Raw genomic sequence first — 25,518 nt, 5'->3', positions numbered from 1 at the left:
ATAGAGGAATTGTTAAATGAAAGATCATCACGGGAGGAAATAGTGCCTGGTCCAGTTGTTGAAGGAAATCATTTTATTATCAAATGTGAAGATAAAACAAGGTCACACTCTTCGACCTTGTGTGCACTTTGCGCATTAGGAGCTTGGTAGAGTGGAAGCATTCTATCAGGGCACAGGTGCTTTCAAGATTACCTGTACCATATGAGTAGGAGTACCACGAGATGCTGCTCTGATTGCGGGGAGCAGGATACTGCAGAACACGTAGTGTTTTTTTTACACTAGGTGGAGAGACTTGAGAGCCACCATGATGGACTACGATGCAGTAAATGTGGATAATATCATAAGTGTGATGTTGGGTGACAGAGATGCTTGGACGAGAGTAACAACTGCGGTGTCAGCTGTAATTCGAAACAAGGCAGCAGGAGAGGGGGGCAGGCGGGCTGGAAATCTGTAGTTGACCTGAGGCGGAGCGCCGGATGGCTGTGGATGACGGGGGCTTCTTTGAGTCGTTGTTTGCCGATGATCCTCTGGGGACGTCGCTCTGGCTATTCTAATACGGTGACAAGAACACCTGGGTGATTGCGCAGGGGCTGTGTACATACCATATGGATTAGGTCTGGGCCCTGTGTGACTAGAGGGGGAGGTTTTTTGTAAGAGCCCTGCATTTGCTGTTGGAGGTCTGGCAGCGGCTACCAGAGCTATTTCCTCCCCTACGGTAAAAAAAGGGGTCGGCTTAAACACTGTTTTTAATATTTATATGTATGAAAATTAAAAAAAAAATGTTTGTACATTCTGTGTATCAGTTTTTAGCTGCTTGTAGCTAGTGTTTTGGCAGCTTGTAGCTAAAGTTAGTGGGGTTGCTGCTCCATAAAATTTTTTTCTGGGTCTTTTCAAGATCACAGTTAAAGTTTTCTGTAAAATGAACCGAAACAAAAAACGAATCAATAGAATAGCTGAAAGCTGGATAATAATCTAATTCTACACTTAATCATATTCAAGAATTTGGTGCATGGTTTTTAAGCACTCCTTCCACCAACCAAACTAGAAAAGAGAATGAACAAGGAATGTTCATAACAGTATTAAAAAATAAAACTACCTTCCACCAGCATGCTTGGGTCAGCTTTACAGGAGAGCAACAGTGCTCTCTCTCTCTCTCGCAGCATCGCGTGCAGCTTTCTGTGTATGCATGCGCACATACACCATGCTACTGGAACTGTGAAGCACACAGTCTCATACAAAGATTTTTGTATCTTTTTCATAAAGTGGGGGATGGCTTCTAACATTAAGCTTAAGGAGCTTATATTGTACAAGTATAAAGAAAGAATTAAAGAAAAAAGGACTCATTATATTAAATGTTATCAACAATATCAAGTGGGTGCTGCAGTTTGACAGTGTCTATATATGAGTCGCCGCTGGATTTTAATTATAATGGCGTATTTCATTCATGACATTTTAATATTTTTTTAAGTATGTTTTATTTGTGTAATCTCTTATTTTTGCTTTAGTGTGAGTTTTTGGATATATGTGTAATTACACGCTATTTTAATTACTGATAATTATTATTGCTAATTTTTGTGCTATTGTAATTTTTCTTACGTAATCATTATATTCATCTCTAATTAATAAAACTGAGAAGCTTTTTAGTTTTATGTATTTTGACCCATTTTCCTTTAAATAAATATGAATGTACAAAATCTGTATCAATACAGATAAACCAACGCTATAAATAAACAACGCATGTATTTTATTATCTCAACAAGGCCGGTGCCACAGAGGCATCCACCGGTCTCGTAACAAATGTTTTCTTCAAGGAACCAAAGACACCATAGAGGCGTTTTTGAAAAATTATAACAGAAAATGTAAAATATGTTTCATAAATGTAGGTTACGTTATATAATTAAATCAAAATAAGAAAAATGTACAAGTTGGGTTTTTTTGAAGAGTATGATACGATAATTTCTCTATGGCACTAAACATGTTAATTTAAACAACATATTGATACAATATTGTTCAAAATATTTATATCATAAAAATTAATTTTTATATTGAATTGTGTATAGGTTCTTTGTAATGAAAAGTATACAGTTAATTTAAGGAAGGATCTTGAGTATCCAAATTGCAAATGTTTATTAGTCGGCATGTCTTTTTCAAATTTTGAGAAATTATTATTAGTATCTCATAAAATTTTTGAAAAGAAATTAATTATAATCATGAAGTACTCTTTGTACTGTCAGTGATTTCATTATCATTTTTGCAGTTAAAATTTAACTGTCTGAAACCAGTTTTATTTAATTAAGATAAAGGAAACAGTCTGTGTAAATCATCAAGTGTTGTCATTTGTTATGTAAAAACAAATTGCATACCTTTAGTAAATTTTTTTTTCATGCTAAGTGATTGTATTATCATATTATTTACAGGTAAAGATGTAATGTCATATGAAATGAAATTAGGATGGGGCAAAGGCGTTCCGATTCCTGCACATCCAATATACATACCACCTACAATGTTAGAATTAACTATGCCACCGCCACCTTCAGGATTGCCTTTTAATGCCCAACCAGCTCCACGTGATAGACATAGAGTGAGTATTATAAAATGTTACTATTATTTTAGTTTACAGTTAAAAACTGTTATATTTAATTATTATCAACAGTAATAAAATGGAATTATTCGATTAGATTGTTTTTATAATATTTAACATAGCGCTTTTGCGATGCACACTGCTTTCATCCGGTGTAAAAATTAAAATAAATTTAAAGAGAAGAATGATGTTGTCTCTTTTTTATTAGATTTCTATTAGGAGTTTTTATTCTTGCTACATGTTTAAGTAAAATTTAGTAAGCCGTGTACAGTTTCTGAAAGCTTCAGTGTTGTTAATTCATGAGAATTGTTATTCTCATGGTTAAATAAACTTTTCCGAATTGGTAATAATGCTGTACTTTTTTAAATTACGGATAGGTTATTGAAAATTTTTTTGACAGTAGTTTGTGAAATTACTGTCAATGAGTGTTTTGAAAACAAAATGTGTAGTCTTTTCTTGCCTGCGGGACCATTTTATTCCGCAAGTCTTCTTCAGTGGAGAGCAAATTGCTGTCTTTTATGATGTTAAGTTTTTAGGTTTATTTTTTGATAGCTGTCTTACATGGGTCAAACACATCAAACAAAAGCGCATTGTACCAAACTTCTAGATATGCTGTGAGTCCTTAGCAACACCAATTGGGGAGCCGTTTCTATTATTCCTTAGTTGGTTTCTTGTTTCAAATGCCGAATGCTGGTACATCATGCTTTTCTTCGTCTTGCTATAGGTGCGTTTAGATCAAGCCCTGTTGTAAGCGTACTTGTTGACTGCGGTGAGCCATCACTTTGGAGTAGATGGGACCAGCTTTTAGCATTTTACATTGCCCGTCTTAAAGCGCATCCAAATCCTTCAAATTTTAAATCAGTCCTCTCTAATCCTTATTTATGTAGGTATGATGACCATCCATGTTATACAGCACTTATGGGTTTTCGTACCTAGCATTTATTACACCTTATAAATGTTGACATGCCTTCTATTTTTTCAGCGTACCCCTGTTCATATCCTTCATGGAGAGACAACCTTATAAATTTTATTTTTGACCTTAGCGTTTACAATAAACAATCAACACCGCCTTGTCTTTCAGCAACTGTTTCACCATATTCTGTCCAACATAAGCCTAGATGCTGCAGTATACACAGATGGATCGAAACAGAATGATACTGTTTGATGCGCATTAATTGTTAATGAATGAACCTATATGTTTGTTCTACGTAGTATCACAAGTGTCTTTTGCTGAACTATATGCTATCCATAAGGCTTTGAATATTATTAACCCTAAGTACCGTTGTATATTTATTTGTACTAACTGGTGTAGCGCTCTTCTAGCTTTAAAAGATTTTATTCTTCACATCCTGTCATCATAAAAAAATATAATGCAATCGCTGAGTTGAACCATCGCAACATACAAGTGAGTTTCTACTGGATCCCTAGCCACGTGGGAATTCCAGGTATGAACATGCACATTCCGCTGCGAAAGACGCATGTAGTCAACTGTCAATCACCACCCGTGTTACTACATCTGACTTTATTAACGTATAAAACGCACTATTTGAGCAAAGTGGCAAGTTGACTGGACTGCTAACTGTAGATAATAAACTCTGGCATGTTAAAGATACTGTGTTGCCGTGGGACTCCTCATACAGAAAAATTTGTCAAGAGGAAGTGGTCCTCTGCCGATTGTGGATAAGACATACAAGAACTACTAACTGGTACCTGATATGAGCAGAAAATACATCATTATGCTGCATAAGATGCAACTATTGGTTAACAGCGCACCACATTCTTGTGGGTTGATGTTACACAGCCTTGCATTGTAAATTTAAATTGCCCAGAAACATTTGCTGAATTCTGGGCAATGACAAGGAAATTTTAGATCACATGTTTCTATTTCTACGAGATATTAGTATTATGCATAAAATTTAATAATTTTGTGTATATATTTGTACCGTGAAGAGTTTTTAAATGTAGTTGTTATCCTTAAATTGATAAATCTTTATGATAGTTTTTTATCCAGATAACCAAATAGCGCGGGTCCTTTACACCCCCTTGGACTTTGTTAAATTTTATATATACACACATTTTTTTTTACTTTTGTGTTTGATTTTTAAATGAACTTATCTTGATAAGATTCTTACTATGATATTAGTTGTATGTTTTTTGCGATATTAGTTTTAAGTTTTTAGTGATTATTTATCCGTTATTAATTGTAAGTTTTAGTTTTTTCTTTTAATATTTCAGTTTTTAACCTAGTTTCAATTTTTATGTTTGTTTTTTTTTTATGTTTATTAGTTTCTGTATTCGAGAAGGGGCCCTTACACCCCTCTCATTCATAATTATTTTTTTGTTAAATTTTGTACTTTACATTTTTAATGTTTATGTTTATTTTAAATTTTATATTAGTGACTGTAATATTAATTTTAAATATGTTTTAAGAGATATTTTTAGCTGTGAGCTTAATACTCGTAAGCTTCATTTATTTTTTTTGTTTTTAGTCTTTTAGACTGTTTTTAGTTGTTTTTCTTTTATTAATATATTTTATTTCGAGCAATTGATAACGCGAAAGTGTTTTTCACCCTCCAAAAAAAAAGAAAGTGGATATTGGAGTACATCTCTCTGTATAGGTTTTGAGAGATAAATAAAGTCATTACAATTGGTTCTTCTTAATAATAGGTTAAAGACCTTTTTTTATTATTATGAAAATCTTAATGTTCATTGAGTACTGTTTTTTATTGAGTACACATCTCAAATTGTATACATAAGAGAATCTTTAAAGCAGTAATCAAAAATCCGTAATACAAGGGTTATTTTTTTTTTCAATGTCCGATCGGTCACAAAATTAAAACCACAGTGAAAATAACCAATTTTTTATTTGTAACAAGTACTTACATAGTTACGCTATTTCTCTACATAGTCACAACTTTGATTTAGACATTTGTCATAGCGTGGTACCAACTTTCCAATACCCTCGTTATAGAACGGAGCCGCCTGTGTTTTCAGCCATGTTTCTACGCCGGTCTGCAGCTCTATGTCTATGCCAAAATGTTGTCCTCCTAGCCAGCGTTTCATGCGAACAAAGAGGTGAAAATCGGATGGAGCCAAGTCCGGGCTGTATGGAGGGTGATCAAACACTTCCCAATGAAAACGCTGCAGGAGCTTCTTTGTTATGAAGAAAGACAATGCCTGATGACAACATTCCTCTCTACTTATTCTGAATTGCCCTTCATAGATGTTGAAGAGTCACACAGTATGAAGCTGCAGTGATGGTCGTGCCACGTTCCATGAATTCCACCGAGAGCTGCAGAGCAGCGTAGAAACATGGCTGAAAACACATGCGGCTCTGTTCTATGACGAGGGTTTTGAAAAGTTGGTACCATGCTATGACAAATGTCTAAATCGGAGTGGCGACTATGTAGAGAAATAGCATAACTATGTAAGTACTTGTTACAAATAAAAAATTTTTATTTCACTGGTTTTAATTTCGTGACCGATCAGACCTTGAAAAAAAAATAACCCTTGTATTACGGTTTTTACAGCATCAACTTTGATCTCCTGATAGCTTTATCTGAGTGCTGATTGGAATGGTTTCTTAAGATCTAGACAATATGGAACTATTGGGATGTAGTGATCAGCTTTGTGATCCCAGATAATTCTATTGTTTAGTTATGGTATATCGATGGGGTTTTTAAGTTATGTTTAAGAATATTTTTGTATTCATGTGTTAGTATTTATGTTTTTATATTTCTGAAAATCATTATCAATGTATTGAGAATGAGTGGATAAGGGCATTTTAGTAATTTATGATGAGTTTAGTAATGTAGGATTTGTGGTTTCTTTTTTAGGAAGGTGAGGGTTATAGTGTGGATTTGTTTTAAGAAATTTTGTGCTTTATATATAGTTTATTTTGATTTTTTAATTGTGACTTGATTTGTTTTTCAGGTTATGTATAAGTTCTGTAATGTTATTGTAAATGTAATTTAAAAACTTAGGTCTTTGTCTTGTTTGTCCACATCTGTATTTTGAACGAGTGTTTCAGTTGAGAATGATTTTTGTAAAAATTTATTTATTTGTTTTGCAGGTAAAAGTTATATTTTAGATCTTAGTTTACGGTTTCATTTTCTCATTTGTGAATGTCAGATTTGTTAAAGTTTTGTTCTTTTGAAGAATATGTATCAGTTTTCAGTATATTACTTTGTTAGGTACCGATGTACCTGTGTTTTTCTTCTGTAAACTGCTAAAATACAATTAGATAAGTTTGTAACATTGATCCACATATTTCCATGTACTATATACAAGATATTAACTGTTACGTACACTAGTTTCATATTTATACAGAGAGCAATGTTTGTTTTATAGGTATGCAACTTAACTTTATTTAGAGTTTTAGATGAAAATTATGTTTTTTTCCTTTTTAATCAATGAAAATTAAAGTGGAAGGGAAGAATATGAAACAATTTAGTTTTCACAATGAATTTGTTCTACGTAGTATTTTTTCTTCATAATTTTATCGAAACCTTTATGTTTTTTTCCAGATTCCTCGCATGAGAGCTGGAGAGCCATACCCTGAGAATGCAGAAGACGCGGAGCGGCTGAACAAGGTAATTGGAATGCGGCTTTCTTCTCATTCAAGTATTGTATTACTTTTTATTGCCTTTCTGTTTAAAATGGTAGTGTCATGAACTAAGAAAAAGGTTAGTATGGCTCTGTCTTAAAAAAAGGATCAATTGTACTACTTAAAGGTTTGTATATAATTTTTTCATTCACTTTGTCTATAATTTCACACTTAACATCGGTTGTTAATATTTTTTTTTAATCTTACTCTGAACGTTTAACCGTGGGTTGAGGTAAATTACATAAAATATTAATGAAAGTTCACTATTGAGTCTGGTTTACAATTACGTACTTCAATTATGTAAGTATTTGTGTGTAAAATCTCCTATAGATACTGTAAATTTTCAGGGAAACTAATGTAATTACAATCTATAAAAATACTCCCAACAATCATTGTGTATTAGTTCTCTAATATTACGCGAAATCTATTATTCAATTAAATAAATTTAATATTTCAACATTCAGTTGCTACTTTTGTCTTTTTTTTTAAGAAAAGCACCAACAAAGCCAGTAAATTGAAATTATTCCTGTTAGAACTGCATGTACATACAGTCTGTATTGGTGATATTAATGCTGTTTTCTGCTTTCTTTGGTACAAGGACTGTTAAAAAAATAACCAAATGTTTTTAATTATGTGCCAATGAAGATATTAAGTGATATGCAGTTGGCAGCATTATATTCCGCATAACCTCCTGTGTAACCTCATGCTCTTGGATTGTTGATATCTTGTTTAGTTTTTGTGTTATTGTTATTTGAGTACAACATGTTTAAGCGTTAGTTATGATTTTTGTAATGTGCGTGTTTCAGGAATAACAATACAACGTAAAATTTTACGCGAAATGGGAAAATTTTCACAGAAAGTTTTGAAACAAGCTTACGGAGAGATACTCTGGGTCATGCGCAATGTTGGGAATGATTTTCACAATTTAAAAGCGGTCATCAGTCGGATGACTCTTGACCAAGAAGGCCTTTGACTTCAACCGATGACTTACACTTCGAGAAAATGAACGTTCTGGTGCATGCAAATCGTCTTATTGACTGTCAGAGAAATTGCAGAAAGGATTAGCATCTCGATTGAATCATGCTGTTACATTTTTACTGAAAAATTGAACATGCATCGAGTTGCAGCAAAGTGTGTTCCTCGTTTAACGACCGAACAGCAGAAAGAAGATCGAGTTGCCTGCAACTCCTTGAATAAGCCGATGAAAATGAAACATTCGTGCAAAGGATCATAACAGGAGACGATATCTGGGTTTACAGCTACGACATTGAGACAAAAGTTCAATCATCAAAAAATCGCTGCTAACACTTAAACATGTTGTACTCGAATAACAATAACACAAAAAATAAACTAGTTATCAACAAGCCAAGAACATTTGGTTACAGAGGAGGTATGCGAAACACAATGCTGCCAACCACATGTCGCTAAATAATTCTGTTGGTGCGTAATTAAAAAAGTTTGGCTATTTTTTGAATAGACCTCGTACATTGTTTAATTAACAATTAATTTGTGTAGATTGTGATTTTGAACTATTTCTCGAATATTGATTTCTGCTGTTAAGTTTCTCTTTAAAAACCAGTAAATTAATGGGAAGCTTGTTCTTTGATTTTTCTTAACATCATCTTGCCTTCGTTTAAAAAACATACAATACTTTCTTGCCTAGAGAAGTTGTAACATCGCGTAAGGAGTTATTGTAAAGAACTTAGTATAAATTAATACAAAATTCTACGATGAGAAAATGATTCTAAAATTATATTGTGAGACTTCCCAAATCTTTTTCTACTTTTTACAATTTTAAGAATTAACTAGTTTACGGCTGACATAGCTATGTGGCAACAGTATGTAGTCAATCTAAAAACTATTAATTCTGCTTATATCTAAAACATCCATTATCATTCTGCATTAAACTTTGCTTTTGCTGAATGGTGTAGCTAATTTTTTGGACATTCTGTTTTTAAAGTTGTTATTTTTATTAATTGTAATGGAATTTTAGATTTATTCCTCTGCGGAACTCTTGATTTGTAATTTCTTATAGCCGTCTGATCTCTTAATTTTCATTAATTCAAGTTTTATCATGATTTTTTAATTCACAGTAATTTTAGCTAGCCCTAGTTGATTATTAGTATACGTGTAGACTAGTTTTCATTGATAGTTGACATTTGGTGTTCACATGTTTTCGTTCTTTAGTTTGGTAAGTTAAAATTTGTATTTTTAAAAATATGTTTACCTTTAAATTTTTAAATCTAGTTTTTATTGATATATATGAATTTCTTGCATTGATCATCTTCGTTACTATATTTCACTAAAATTATATTGTTTTTTACTTTTTATTATATAAATTTTTGTGCAGTAGTCATTATGAAACTTTTTAAATTGGTTTTTTTATCAAATTTTTTTTATACATTACTAAATTTGCAGATTGATTGCTCTAGAGTTAATCTATTGATTATGATTGAATTTTGTGTAATACTAGTATTGTGAATTAGCTAAATTATTGAGATAAATAATAATAACAATAATTTTAATAAAAAATAATAAAATTATAATTAAAAATAATAATTTTCTCCTGGATTTGTTTTAAAAGCAGATTAAAAACTTTTCATTTAATTCAGACAGTTGGCTGGTTTTATTTATACACAAACGTAAAATATATTCCTTCATTGAAAGTGTTCATATCATCCTTTTTTATGTCAGTTTGATTTCTAAAGACTTTAAATAATTTCCAATTTACTAAAACGTTAAATTTTAACAAAAAAAAAAAAAAACCATAATTGTGATAATATTTTCACTACTTGTTCCCGATATATTATAACCAATTTCAGACAATTTGAATATTTCAAAATCTTATTTTACGTATATACTGACTTTAATTGGAGACATTTTAAATTTATCACTGACCATGTAGGTTTGATGTTGAAGAATGATCTTTTCCATTGGACAGTTGGTTTCTTTTTTCAATTTTATTTTGGATTTTTATTCAAGGGTGATATTATTTCACTGATACACGAGGGTAGGGCTGCTTGGTTGAATGCTGGTGCTGTTTTAACATCTGTATGTAAAGGAATTTCATGAATTAATCTTGCAAGCAAAAGTGAATGAATTACTATAAGTAAAAGCGAATGAATTCTTTTATCAACATTTAACCTAGTAATGTCTTTGTGCAAAACTGTTCTTCTTCCAAACCTTAATCGTTAATGGTTATTCGATGTGTAGCAATTGTTTGTACTTCGTTGATACGTTCTGTTTGCCCTATTATAAAACAGCATAATGAGAAAAAAAGATTCATGCACAAGTTCTTCTCAGAATTTGTACAAGGTATGTTTAGAAAATAACTTTTTAAAAAAAAAATAGTTAATGAATAGTTGCAGTATTATTTATAACAAAGTTTTAATTTTCAAAGTTCTCTTCTTCGTGTAGTCATACCTTTCCCAATGACCCTTCGCTTTCGAAAAACAGCTCTAGAATGCACTTCAAAATAGTTTTCAGGGCATTTTCTGAATTTTGTTTCTACTTTCTGAAATTTTCGTCCCGTAAATGGCAATTTAAATTTTTGAAATTGAAGTGTCAATAGGGGCTAATAGAGGTTGGGTGGGGTGAGTGATGACAGTTAGCAAATTCTTTGTACAAAATTCACTAATTAGGAGGGGCCTTCACATTGTCACGGTGAAGGATAAGTTGTCACGCCAAAGATCAAGTTTCTTCTTTCCCAATTTTGACTTCTTTTGTGAAGGTTGACTGTTTGCCCTGCGGGTAGAAATTCATAGTGAATAAGAAACTTGGTCGCTAATTGTTTCGATTAAGATTTCATAATATGAATCCACTGAAATCTCATTCTCTGCTATCCAACAAATTGTTAAACGTCGATTCGATCTTGTCAAATTGTTACAGAAAACAAAGGGACTTGTCTTCTTGGTCAAGCATTGTCTTTGGTAGATTATTGCAGCGTTCAGATTGATGACTGCTTTTGTGTGCTTACATTCAGATCTATGAGCAAGCTTGTGGTAAAATAAAGCAAAAAATTTATTTCTTTGGGAAGTGTTTAGATGGATTAATACTTTACAAAAGTAAAGTAAAGGAAAAAGCTGTCGTGTAACAATTAAAAAAAAATTACATAAAAACTCAAAATTCATAAAAAGAAAGAGGCAATTCTCTGTATGAGTGTTGAATCTAGAATTTTACATATTTTAATTTATCGCTTCTCCAGAATAGTTAAAAACTAAAGACATTAGCTGATTTAGAACTAATAACTAGAGAGCAATATATTTGTAAGAATTAGGTCAACGGGCAGTTATAGAAAAATAATTTGTTTTTCTTTTAATTTAATTTTTAAAAATTATGTAGATATCCAGAATAAAAATATCCAATAACCTTTTTAAAAGAGTAAGACTGAAAAGAAAGTGTGAAGTAAAGTAATCTCTTCAATATTGTAGATTCAGCTTAAAAATGATTATTTTAATATTAAGTAAAAAAAATTGAGCATCATTTTTATATATTGCTCATTTTGTAAATGGTTTAAAAGTGTTTTTTCTGTTATTTAGACGACTACTATAATAATTGTTTAAATTAATTTTTTCAGCTCAAAGTATTTATTTAATTTGTAAAATGCTGATGTAATTTAAACTTGTGTTTCTGTAGGAATTTTTTTTCTTCTAATTGATTTACATTACATTAAGAACTTATTATATATCAGTTAAGTATGTTTGTTTAAGGATGTAATTAGTTAACTTTCATGTTGTTCTGTCCAATATAAATATTATACTGCTGATATATATATTTGTATTTTTTTCCGTAGTTTTTTCTTTTTTAAAGCGTCTATTCTGTTTAGTACTTAACCTCTTTAATATAGATAGATTTGAACCAGTTTTGCTGAACCAGAGCTTTTAACTAATTACTTGTCTTTGTATAGTGATTATATGTGTAACCAGTCATATCTCTGGCTAAGTCAGATTGCTGTTAATTAAACCCTCCTATAATAATCGGTGACTAGGAGACAGTATCAAAGATCTGAGATATTATTAATGTGTAATTAATCTGTGGATGAAATATTTAAAAAAAACCCAAATGAAACCGATGATTATAGGCTATTAGGTATTTTTATCTGGTGTTTTCTTTACATTTCTATCTTTAGTGAAGTATAGTAATAATTCTATTTCATGTTTTATTAGTATTAATATGTATTTCATTATGAATTACTGATTTTTTTTATTGTGTTCTGTTATATTATTTTGTAATAGTAAAAATGTGAGTTAACTACATAATTACTAATCTGTAGCTTTAATTAAAAAATAAATAATTCATAGAAAAAAAAAAATGTATAATATTTAATATAATGTGTAGATTTAGGTAAAAAATGTTCGTTGCTATTTCTTGTGACGATTTCTGCTGCTTTTGTCACAGATTTTATCCCAAGCGATCGTCAAAGTGGTTATCCCGACTGAAAGGTAATGTAACACACAGGTTAGTGTCTGTTGTTCTTCTTCTTCTTCAGGTAAGGTTCCAGTTTGGATGCTCAGTGCAATCTAGCGCAAAACTCAAATCCAAAGTGGGCCATCTCTGAAAACAAGTTCATTAATAAATTGAGAAAGATTCTCCTCAAAAAAACAAAAAAAAAAAGAAAAGTTGTTAAACTTAATTGAACTTTGCAAGCGATTGTCATCTACAGGTACCATACTGCACTACAGTAGAGTAAAACGTCGGCCCAGATATATCTGTGCTTATTGAAAATGTCCAAACTGTAAGTTACGTTAACTGTGAGGGGTATCATGAATAATATCACACACCATTGCAACATATTTTTTGATGTTAAAAAACGTTTGATATTTAATATTATATTTGTATGGATATTTTTTCAAATTTTCTTCTGTTTATGAATCTTTAGAGTAGTTTTAGTTTTTAAAATTACCTAAATTTTGTTTAATTTAAAAAATTTTTAACGATCATAATTTTGATATTAAGGTTATTATTGAATTGTTTGTCGGTGATAAATATGGTCGGTAACATCACATTGAGAAGCTGATGTAAATATTACATGATATTCAATCTGAAACTGAAAACTTAACCGCCTAACACTGTAAAGGTAAATGTAAAAGAAATTAACTCTTAATAATTCACTTTTCCAGGATCCCGCATCGTCAGTTGGTATACAATTCTATAATTACATCGATCGATTTTTAAATAAACTCAAATTTAGAAAAAATTAACCCTTTTGCTATCGACCATTTTTATGTAGGTTATGCTAAAACTGTCAAATGTTTTTATCCTGGCATGCAGAGGTGTTATTGAAACCATTGTGTATCATGCTGTTTTCAATTTATAAATTTGAACAAATACCACTTAGGCAGAAAATTATGTAGAATATGATGTTGTTTAGAAAATGTCATATTTTTCCCTTTAAATGGTTCATTTTACAAAAATTAAATTTTTTTAATAAAAGAAATATTTTTGAAACAAAAATAAAAGTTTATTTTTGTTTCCATATTCCTAATATTATACTTAATTTGAAGAAAACTCACCACTGTTTATAAAATCAACATAAATTACTAAATAAATTTTTTTTTTTGTCTTCAGTCATTTGACTGGTTTGATGCAGCTCTCCGAGATTCCCTATCTAGTGCTAGTTGTTTCATGAAATCGTATAAAAAAATACCAAAAATCATATAAGAAGTATGAAATTTCAATTATTATTTACAACATTATGACAAATAGAAATTTAAGAGTACATGACAATTTTTGTCCTGGTTTTCCCCTAGCATTTATGTTTGGGAAAGCATTCTCCATGCAACTCCCTGTTACTCCTTGTACATACAGAACCGCTATTTGTGTCACTTGTATATTCACTATCACTGTACTTGTCAAAATATCATCTTCGGTAAGTCTTCCATTTGGACCCGATATTGGCTCCATTTCAGGAAAAATACACAAAAATAACAATAACAAACAAAAATCAAACCCTAAAATTAAATAAAGATAATATGGAAACAATTACTAAATAAAAGTAAGTTTATATATTACAAAATAAGTGAGCGCAAACCAGTATTAGGTTATGTGCAACGCAGAAGAATGTAATTTTCAGAAAACGAACGGTAATATGACTTTTCAGTATCAATAATTTGTTGAAACGCCCATCTAAAACCAAATATTATTGATAAACATGTAGAATGAAACATATAAAACCAATATGCAACACTCCAGCACAATCTAGCCACGATCTCTAAATTAAACGAGACTAAACTGAGAACCGATAGATCAATACCTTGACGGTTCTAGCGCTAATTGTGGGTAACGATAGATCAGTAACACGACATTCAAAGTGTTAAATTACCGCTATTATAACTCTAAAATTTGTTATGATGAACACACAATTCCACTGCCGTTACTGGGATGATGTGAATTTAAAATGTCATACTTCGCTTTCTTCGTAATATTATAATTTATAATAAATTATTTTTATTTTTCTTCGATTGCTATAATTTATTATGTCCTTAATCAAAACATCATCCTCAAATGTGGTCTGGTGGTCCATCATTTCATACTATTTTTTAAATTTATTTTTTTATCATTATTACAAATTTCCAAAACTTCTAAATTATTTTTGCAATCAGTAGTACTACTCTTACATTGCAACAAATGGTTGGCCGCATTATATAGATCTCATTTTTTATTTCTGTAAACATTGTAATGTTCTGTAAATATTTTTTTAAGTTATCTATTAATATTACCAGTATCGATTTTATAGCATTCATTACATTTCCTCTAAGCCCTCTATTATTTTTATTATTGTTATTCCTTAAATATTTTATAATATATATTTATTTGGTTTATATCCTTTTTTATATTTATTTTCATCATATACATAGTAATTTTTTCTATGATTTTATTTGTGTAACTCTATTTTGGGTATAAACTGCTACTAATCTCAGCATTATTTTCTTGTTGTATTTTTGTAAAACTGTCAGGAGTACTTTTTATTCTCTTTTTTATAATTTTTTTCTATAATTTTTCATCAAAACCATTAAAAACCGCTATTTGTTTTGTTTCATCATTTATTGTTTTTTATGGAATGAATAACCCTAAAAATCAAGCTTTTAAATTATTCATTTTTTTGTGATCATGGGTGATTTGAATTTACATGCATTATAATATTATTTACTGTGGGTTTTCTATAAACTAATGTTTCTACAGTATATTCGGAAAGTCACTGCAGTAAGCTTTAGAATTACGTGGTGCATACTATGGATTGGGTTAGGTTGGTTACCCTGTGGGTTCGTTGGGCGTTGCTCAGTAATAAATCAAGACATCAGTTGTTAAGTTGTGATTGAATGTACTTCATGTTGTTTTGTTTATCAGAATCAATAGTTACGAGAAACATAATAGTTTTTTTGATAGAGGAGCGCGTTTTTCTCATTTAACACGCCTTTTGTGAAGGTGACGACAAGTATACTGATTTAGTGAAGCACAAGTTTTCTGAGAAGTTTCCAAATACTTCTGTTCCTCACCGCCATCCAGTTCGAACTCTTATCGAAAAATTTTAGGCAACAGGCTCTGTCGAAGGCACTGATGGAATTTCCACCATAACAAATGAATAGATCTACTCGTGATTGACAAACCCCCTGTACAATATAATCTAAGGCTTTATGAATAAATAAAGCCTTATATATTGTAATTTTGTAGCATATTTGTAAAGATTATTTCAGCTTTAATAAATCTTTTTAAAAATAAAAGACCAGTAATGTAGGTGCTTTGGATAATATTAGTCCAAAACCAAAAACTGAAACGTAAAAATAAACCAAAAAATTCCCCATGTTCGGATTAATTTGAATACTACTTTAATATAAAAAAAATTGACAGTTCACACATGGATGTGGTATAGAGCATGAATGTACCAGGTGTGTAAATATGAAACTGGAATTTTTGTTAAAAAATACACGTTTATTGTATGAAAATAATAAAAAATATTTTATTCAAAGTATTGTCTATCGCTAGCTATATATTTTTCCCATCTCTCTTACAATTTATGAATGCCACACAAAAAAAACTGTTGCTGTTTTGAGACAAACCATTCATCGAGCCATTTTCATAAGAAGTGAAGCACTGCTCAGCAAATGCATGTCCATCGATGCAAATAAATAGTAATCGGACAGAGCCAAGTCTGGTGAGTAAGCCGCATGCGAAAGTATTTCTGAACTGAACGCCTCAATTGTTTCTTTGACTGGGAAGCAAAATCACTTTGTGTTGCCTTTGTTGATATTATGGTAGTCTTTATCGCAATGCTTGATTCAAATCGATCATTTGTATCAGTGGTGTTCAGTATTAACTGTTTCGCTAGTTTTTAGCAGCTCATAATAGATCACATACTTCTGACCCGGCTGAACACAGCATTGTCTTGAAATCATGACGCTTAGGATTCTCAAAATATATCCACTTCTCACCACGTGTCACAATTCGATGGAGAAATAACTTTCTTTTGTACCTGACAAGCAGCATTTCACAAGTGATTTTTTGGCTTTCTCGCCGTCTTTCATTCAGTTCATGTGGAACTCATTTTCCCATCTTCTGGATCTTTCCTGTGGCTTTCAAACGAATGGAGACGGCTTCTCGTGTTACATTTAATTGATCCGCTAGTTGTTGTTGCGTTTCAGCATCATCTTCATCCAACAATGCTTGCAATTTGCTGTCTTCAACCCTTTTCCATTGGTCTTCCACGTTCTTCGTTTCTCACATCAAAATCGCCACTTTTGTATTTTTAACCACTCAAAGCACTGTGATTTACCAAGAGCATGCTCACCGTAAGTTTCGACAAGCATTTGATGCGATTCTGCAGCAGTTTTCTTTAAATGGGTAAAAGAAAATCAATGCCATCTGCAAATTGTAGTTTGTAGGTACAAAACTCGACATGTTCAACGCTAATTAAAACTATGCTGTTGTATGAAACTTGTATTTTGTCGAGTTGAAAATCTTTGTCAGCTGTCAAAGAAAGAAAGCGGTGCCAGTGTGCAATTTGATGGTAACTACATTGACAGCTAGGGCCATCTATGGACAAATTCCAGTTTCATATTTATTTACACATCCGGTACACTGCAGTAACCCACGTTTAGATTCAGCAATTGCCAGTTTTATGAATGCGAAATTTACGGGTCATATTTTTTAATCTTGCATAGAAAATTATATATATGCAATAATGAGTATATATTAGAAATATTTTAAAATGGATCTGTACAGGTTGATCAGCATAAAATGTTGTTTTTTTTTTCCTTTAGATCAACTTGTAATTTTTTTGGTAGTAAAAATGTTTTCTTAATATATTTTTACAAGGAAACTTAATTTTTAATTGCAGTTTCAAGCGGAAAGATTCAAACATAGTATCTGTTGTATTTATTATTTTTTTTCAAAAAACTCAAGAATTAATTATAAAAAAACTAAGCAATTTAGTAATTGCTGGTTTATCAGTAATTCCAGGTACATTTGGAGATAGAGGGTCAGAAGGACGGTTGTTTCAGAAGGTGAAAGATCGTTATAATTTGGGATGTTTGCTGGGGAAGTGAGAACTAAGAGTTTTGTTCAAGATCTGAAACAGTACTACCGGAAGAAATTACATTATCACTAATAGATGATTCGTGAACAACTTCTTCAGCCATGTCGGTAAAGTAGTATTTAAAGTTTAAAAATTGATAGAAATGTCCTGTATCAATTATCCCAGATTGCTCTTTTATTACAGCATCAGAGTTAATATGTACCTGTATGTTGTGCAGTTATAAACTGTAATATATAGAGATGTATAATTAATTCCAGTGAATTAATTACTAAATTAATATTTATTTATCACTGACTTAGGTCAGAGTTTTATCGACTGTTTTTAAGAAATATTATTTGGTCAGAAAAATATTACATATACTAATTTGAAGCTTATAATTTTTTGTTCTTGTTTTATTATGTAAAGAAAAATTTACAGCATTGACATTCTTTGTTGTGCGCTTTTTTATCTCCCTAAAAAAAAAAAAAAAAAAAATAGTCATATTTCAACTCGATTTTTTTTTTTTAACGAGGCACACCAAATCATCAAAAAGAAATATTATTATGTATTTATTTATTAACACCTTATGAACACAGACTAAATAACGATAATAGAAGTCCATATCAAATAGATTTCTGATGCAGTAACAGGAAAAAAAATTATTTTATTAAAGCTTAGTTTTTATATAAAGAAACATTTGCCAATCCTGTGGTTAAAAATTTTACTACATTTTTAAGTTTTATCAACTGTTATTGCCGTCTTTCATAGCCAAAAAAAAAAAGATACCTAATTAAGTCTTTTGTTAATCACGTGCATTTTAACAAGTCAACAGATTTAACAAAAGATTTTAATTGGATTTTATTTTTTAATCCAAAAACTGGTTTTTCCTTGAGTACTTAAAAAAAGTTATTTAATGTGTGTATTTTTTACACGACTGCCCAAAAAGGAGTGCAATGTTTTTAGGGTGTATTTATGTATGTTTTTTCCACCGTAGCAGTCGTTGGAATCCTTATGTTTCCAGAAGTGTCATAGGCTGTTAAATATGTATATATATATATATATATATATATCAAAATATATGTAGTACTGGAGGATTTCCCGGTTGAAGCACAAACTTTAATGAAATGTGAACTGTGCGGCTCTATCTGTCACTGTGTTAGCTAGATTTGAAGTGAATGATTCAAATCGATCGAATGAATAAAATTACAAAAATAATATAAGTAAATTTACATTAAATAAATTTAAAAAATTTCTGTTTAATAATAATAATGGGCTTCTCATGGGGACTACACGTAAGACTAGAGTGGTGAGGTGATGCAAGCACTTCACTTCGAGGCTAGACCAATTATCACCGTCAACTGGTAACAAATGGGGTGCTCTTATAATATCTCTGCAAACAATCGTCCGATTTTCAAAATTCAAATAGCATATTTGTTAGTAGGTTGAAGGCTAAGTTTTACACGGATCAGTTACGTCTCGGTCTGATAGATTACGGTTATTCGGAAAGATGTAATTCAGTAAATAATAATAATTACATTTTTACTGATATAAATTATGTTCTTCGATCATGTCGCACAGTAGTTCTTATAATAAAAATTCTTACAAATATAAAACAATTCATAAAATATAAATCTCTGAATTATTATTAATAATTTGTTTTTCTTCATTTAAATTAAACAAAGAGAACAGTTTTTTATTTGTAAAATGTTACAAAAAATTCTGTTTGTATCCTATATTTGTGATTAACCTATATTTAAAGAGCAATGGTTTTTTTTTTGGGGGGGGTGGCAGTCGTGTTTTAATTTTTAATATTACCTCTTGTTATATTTAGTATTTCTTATATTAAATTAATATTGTATTGTAACATTTTTGAGTGAAATTCGTGCTTAATTAGTGAAAATTAATTTTGTTATTTACCTTCAGCCGAGTGACGACACGTAACGTTTTAACCGGCCTTTAACTCAATTATTCATTAAAATCATTACAAAGATCTCATACAAACATACTTGAAATTTAATCAAGAACTGTTTAAATACTTGGTGAAAATGCTATAAAGAATATTTAAATAATACTGGATAATTTTTTTTTTAATGTAAATAAAATATTTTTTTACGATGTTTAAAATTTATGTTGTTTATGGTTGTATGATATTATTATTGATATCTCCTTTCATAATATAGTAAGAGTAAGTATTAATTATTTTTTAAGTAGATTATTTTAGTAGAAATAAAAAATTATATTGTCAGATATTATAAATATCTTGTCCTAGAAAATTTCAGTACCGAATATTTTTTATATTTTTGGTAGATATGGTGTTCATGAAAATAATTTCATTAGTAGATTTGGGTATTTAGAGAACTTCATAAATAAATGTTGTCTTTTCGAGTATAATTTGGGTCGTTTCACAACATGGTTGTGTGTTTTTCATGTAGCTTTAATATAAAAAAATCATTGTGCAGCGTTAGAACGGTTCAGGGTTCTGTAGGAGACGGGAGTTAATTATAGTTAAATAGTAATAGATGAGGTAGACTCAGGAATCTTTAACGGTTGTAATATTTCTTAATTATTCCAGTTATACATCAAAGTTTTACTGTCGGTTTGAGGGAACTAGGCTTAAAAAAATCACTCGACGTAATTATTTTCCTTAAATTTTTATTGCTAAAAAATTGGAAACGGATTTTATTTCTGTTTCAGGGAACGTCGGTTCATAATCATATTGTGGGGTTATTGTACTCTTAGCACTTTGTTATATATATATATATATATATATATAGTTGATTCTTTATTCTAGCAGCAGTCGGCTAAAATAATTAGCTCTGAAATGCCAAATAAATTGTCACAAATAATTGTCGAGCATTCTCTGATTAATGCCATACATTTTCTCTTTCTTTTCATCTTTGCTGAACACCCTATCTGTTCCTCATTTTAGGTATATACTTGCATCTCTGGATCAGCAAAGTTCAGTTTACAGTTAGGTAATTAAATGTTTTGTCATCGCCGATTGTATTATATATTCTTCCACAAATCTAAGGTAATGGTGGAACCTGGTCTCGCATAACATTGTAACAACAATAAAATTTTAGAGGACCAGTTCGGTACAGCAACTATGAAAATCTTGTCAAATATCCATTTATTGGATGCCCTCAATGGACTTGTACCAATTTCCGTTGACGTTCTCCCCTGATTACCAATGAATCTTCTAACAACGACCGAGCACAAACTTCCTCTTGGAAATGACTCCAGTTGATGGTCGATTTCTAACTTGTGGTTTGTTTGCAAAACTGCATATAAACGTATCGTGTTTCAACTGATAAATGAATTCACGACCTTTGGAAAACATCAACAGGTTTAAGAACCATCTGTCTTGATAGAGCATCACAGATTATTTTATACTTGCTGATCGCCGAAGATTTTATTACTATGTGACAACTTTATATCATAATCACCACACTTACACTACCACATTACCACACTTCATACACTTCCGTATATGAATGAGCCTCCTCTGTGGAAAAATTCAATGGTATTTTTTCTCGTTATAATGTAGAAATAAACATATAATCTTATTAAGCGGCCGGTTAATTATTTTAAAGAATGATGATTTCTTTCGTCAGAACTAACCTTCTAACTTATTATTACCTCATTAAAATTGATACAAAAAGGTACAATAACAATTGTATCCTCATCATTTTTTCGTAATTGTTGTTAAAACTAACCTTGTTATTTACAAGTTTGTTGTACTTCCTATACACGATGAGTAAAAAGCTGCACAACTTGTATGGGAAACAAACATATTCAGAAATCAATACGTGAAAATACTTGATTAAATTTTAAGATAGAAAGAAATATCAAGTAATTTCGTAACTTGTAGTAATTTTCTTATAGCTTTTTTTTACCTCCGGGACCACTGTTAGGTATTGCATCAGAGGATGAGATAGATGAATGACACAAGTAGCATGTGTAAAATGCCATGCCTGACCGGGATTCGAACCTGGGACTTCCGAATGAAAGGCCAAGATGCTACCACTCATGCCACGGAGGCTGGCAATTTTTTTATAGCTATGTAGGCATCAACACAACTCTAGCAGTCATTTTTTTAATGGATGTGGGATATTTCTGCTTCAGTATTGGGTTTGAGTTTATAATGATTATTTCTGAATACTTTTTCTTTTAAATTAGCCCAAAGAACTCGCGTAGAAGCACCATTTCGCTGTGACTACCAATGACGTTCGTCTTCTTTAGCACTAAGAACTGTGCTAGTGGTTTAATCTGCTGGTAGCATTCAGATGTTACTGTTTCTAAGAAAAATATTGGACCCGCTATTCTTTTCCAAGAAATCGTGAACCAAACTCCAATCTTTTCTGAATATAGTGTAGTCTCATGAAAAATTTGAGGGTTCTCAACACCCCAATATCAATTCTGTCTGTTTATATAGTCATTTAGATGAAACCATGCCTCATCATTAAAGAAAATATTAACAAAGCTTTGAATATTGCCACGATTAAAACGCATAGATCATTTGTAATAATCGGGTCTATTTCTGTGATTGGGTTCTCACAACATGAATATGACGCAAATTGAATTCTAATTTTTTTTTTTTACGGCTTTGTGACATTCCTATCTGCTGAGATAGCCTTAGATTCTTATCGATTTTTGAGGTGATTGTTAAAAGGATGCACAGACATGTTCTAAAGATTCATCATTTAAAACTGTTGACTGACCAGATCGTTTTCATTAATCTGTAGTACCAGTATCCTTCAAATGAGTGAATTGCATGAAATTTTTGACTTATTGGGTACATTTTATGTAGAAAAAATACTGCCAAGTTTCTGGCGCATTAAAAGTGAATGCAATTTAAAATAACTAAAGAATAAACTGCGACTGTATAAACTGCTTGATGATAGTCTTTATAGCACAACCTGTCACAGACAAACAAAATGAGGAGAAATTACTTGTTTATTGTGTATACATTATTGCCATAAGTTTATTATCATTATCAACCCACCTGTTATTGCTAATCTAAAAAATAAATAAATCCAGGTGATTAGTGAAATTCAGGGTTGCATACCAGGTGTGTAAATATGAAACTGGAATTTTTGTATAGAAAATACACGTTTTTTTGTATGAAAACGATAAAAAATAGTGTCTGCTAGCTATATATTTTTTCCACCTCTGATAATTTATGAATGCCACGCCAAAAAAACTATTGCTCTTTTGAGACAAACCAGTCATTGAGCCGTTTTCGTACATTTTCATAAGAAGTGAAGCGCTGCTCAGCAAATGCACGTCCCATCGATGCAAATAAATAGTAGTCAGATGCAGTCAAGTTTGGTGAATAAGCCGCATGCAAAAGTACTTCCTAACTGAACGCCTCAGTCGCTTCCTTGATCGGTTTTGCTGTGTGTGGTGATGCATTATCATGAAGCAAATTCACTTTGTGTTGGCTTTTTTGATATTTGGTCATTTTTCAAGTAATGCTTGATTCAAATCGATCATTTTTTGTAGGTAGTGTTCAGTATTAATAGTTTTGCAGGTTTTAGCAGCTCATAACAGGTGACACCCTTCTGTATTCACCAACACAGAGCATTGTCTTCTTTCCATAGCGATTTGGCCTTGAAGTCGATGTCAATGGTATGCCTGGAGTTACCATTGACATCGATGCTTTCGGCTAAATATTTAAATCTGTCCCCATCTCTGTCTAATGCGTTTACAAAATTCTTCATGAGGTCTAATTTTACGTATACAGGTGGTAAAACAATACGATTAACAACAGGAATATTGACAACATTTTCCTTTCATGGGGTATACTGATTTCTTTTTGGTCAATCATTAACTGTGTAGTGTTTATCTGTAACCCAACTATCCCACAAATACAAGAAACACATTTATTTTGTGTTGCCACTCTGGAGACCGAGAAGAATTTTCGTTTTACTCTGTGAATAAATGCCGACCGTGAATAATATATTCAATATCCAGTTCAGACATTAGACCCCTAACATCATGGCAGGAACAGATTAAACCCTCTCTTTTAAACTATTTCAATAAATTAACATTTCACTTTCAGTATACTGAAATCGTAGAATCCTTGTTTAATAAATTCCATTCTTTAAGACGTGAATCTAGGAGTTCTGCTTCTTGTTTCGACAAATACAAATCACGAATTGGTTCGCTCAGTTCTGCTTGTGTGATGAGGTGAGGTTCAATATTTGATTCCTGTGGAATGTAATTAATAACTATTGAAGCTGAGTATTCATCGGTTGAGCTTTGTTTGGAATCAGAAATTTTTTTCCAAGAAGTTGGAGCGATCGGAATCGGTAAAGCAACACCATAAACTTCTGGTCTCATACCTGAATAAACATTTGAGATGCGATACAGCTTTTATTATTTGAATTGAAAGCAGTAGCATTTGTTAAGTAAAAATAGCAGTCATCATAATGGTTATTAGGCTCTCGTCAAATCATAGGTACCCAAAAGGAAAATTCTCTTTTTTCCTTTTATCCACTGGGTTAGTTTAACTAGCACTTGATGGTGTGGAGCCCAGGATTTGTCTGGGTCTCCCTTGGGACAGTCAAAATAATGTTTGTAAGTAGTTTTCAGCTGATTCGATGCTGGTTATCGTTGACTTTTCACGGTGAATTCTCCGCAAACATAACAAAAGATACTTGGAGAATTTTTACAAGCCCGATTTTTATTCACTGTGAAATTCAAAACGTTTTAATGAATGAAAGTAAACTGAAATATTACAGAAATACTTAATTATAAAAGTAATTAAGTTTTAATTAATAAATACTTAATTACTTAAAATACTTCATAAAATTGTTTCACCATGGAGTGCATTAAAACACAGCACAAACACGCACACAACTTAAGAAATCTTGATGTTCAATAAAATGATACCAAAAGTTGAACTGTCATAAAAATCTTTCACTAAATTTATGATGTCATTTATGAAACAATACTTATAATGTGTATGATAAAACCACTACCACAACCGAAGAACACAGCAAGTCATAATAAGAGCTGAACTGATACTGAAGAAAATTTCATCACTTTGAATTACTCATTATACTTGACACACTGACATGTATACAATTCGGGCTTGACTTGAAATGACATCATTTGACCGTTATGTATCAAATATAGGTCTACAGTATGCATCACAATATAAATCGAATCGTGTATTGTTTATTCCACAAATGAAGGAACAAATAAATTTAAGGGGTTATAACTTAAGATTGTTATGTGATGACTTGCTTTTTGAATATATATTCAGATTCAGCATATAAAATACTATATAGAACATCTACTCCCTTTTCAGTTGCAAATTTTGTTTTGACTAGAATTGTTTGAATGGACAGTGCAAAGTTATACATGTGCATAGTAGATATGTGTTTTTTGTGACATGAATTTTTTTTGTAACATATCATTCAACTATAAATTTTGTAATTGCATTTATTTGCAGTTAATCGCCTAATGGGTTTATTTTATTAAATTGTTCCAAGTTTGATGAATTTATTCATCTTTGAATAATTATTTACATAGTTTTATATTGTTAGTGTACTTTCAGTTAGTAGGGTAGTTATACATATCTAGAACAATTATTACATTATTTTTAACATAAACATAATAAATTTTTATGTGGTAACAAATATATATTTTTCTAATTGAAATTTTAATATTATATAATTTTATTATTAATGTATTTTGGTTAATTGTGATAACATAATCTAGTATTGGTATTATATAACATCTTTCAAAGTAAACCGAGGCTAAGAATAGAATGGTTATTTTTTCCATCTACAAAATTTATACTCGCTTCTC

The 25,518-nt window shown here is 31.1% G+C and overlaps 1 protein-coding gene across 1 annotated transcript in view; it reads left to right on the top strand.

Moving 5' to 3' along the window:
- The window catches only part of LOC142317403 (U2 snRNP-associated SURP motif-containing protein), a 109,710-nt gene that overhangs the window by 31,897 nt on the left and 52,295 nt on the right, over positions 1-25,518 (top strand). The window contains exons 8-10 of the mRNA XM_075353942.1: positions 2,418-2,581; positions 7,108-7,173; positions 12,585-12,628. Of these exons, the coding sequence (XP_075210057.1) occupies positions 2,418-2,581; positions 7,108-7,173; positions 12,585-12,628 (274 nt within the window). The remainder of the gene's footprint in view (positions 1-2,417; positions 2,582-7,107; positions 7,174-12,584; positions 12,629-25,518) is intronic.

This window comes from Lycorma delicatula, chromosome 1 (genome assembly GCF_047948215.1).
Source record: "Lycorma delicatula isolate Av1 chromosome 1, ASM4794821v1, whole genome shotgun sequence".
In the NCBI taxonomy this organism is placed as follows: domain Eukaryota; kingdom Metazoa; phylum Arthropoda; class Insecta; order Hemiptera; family Fulgoridae; genus Lycorma; species Lycorma delicatula.
This window is presented reverse-complemented; position numbering and strand designations above follow the sequence as displayed.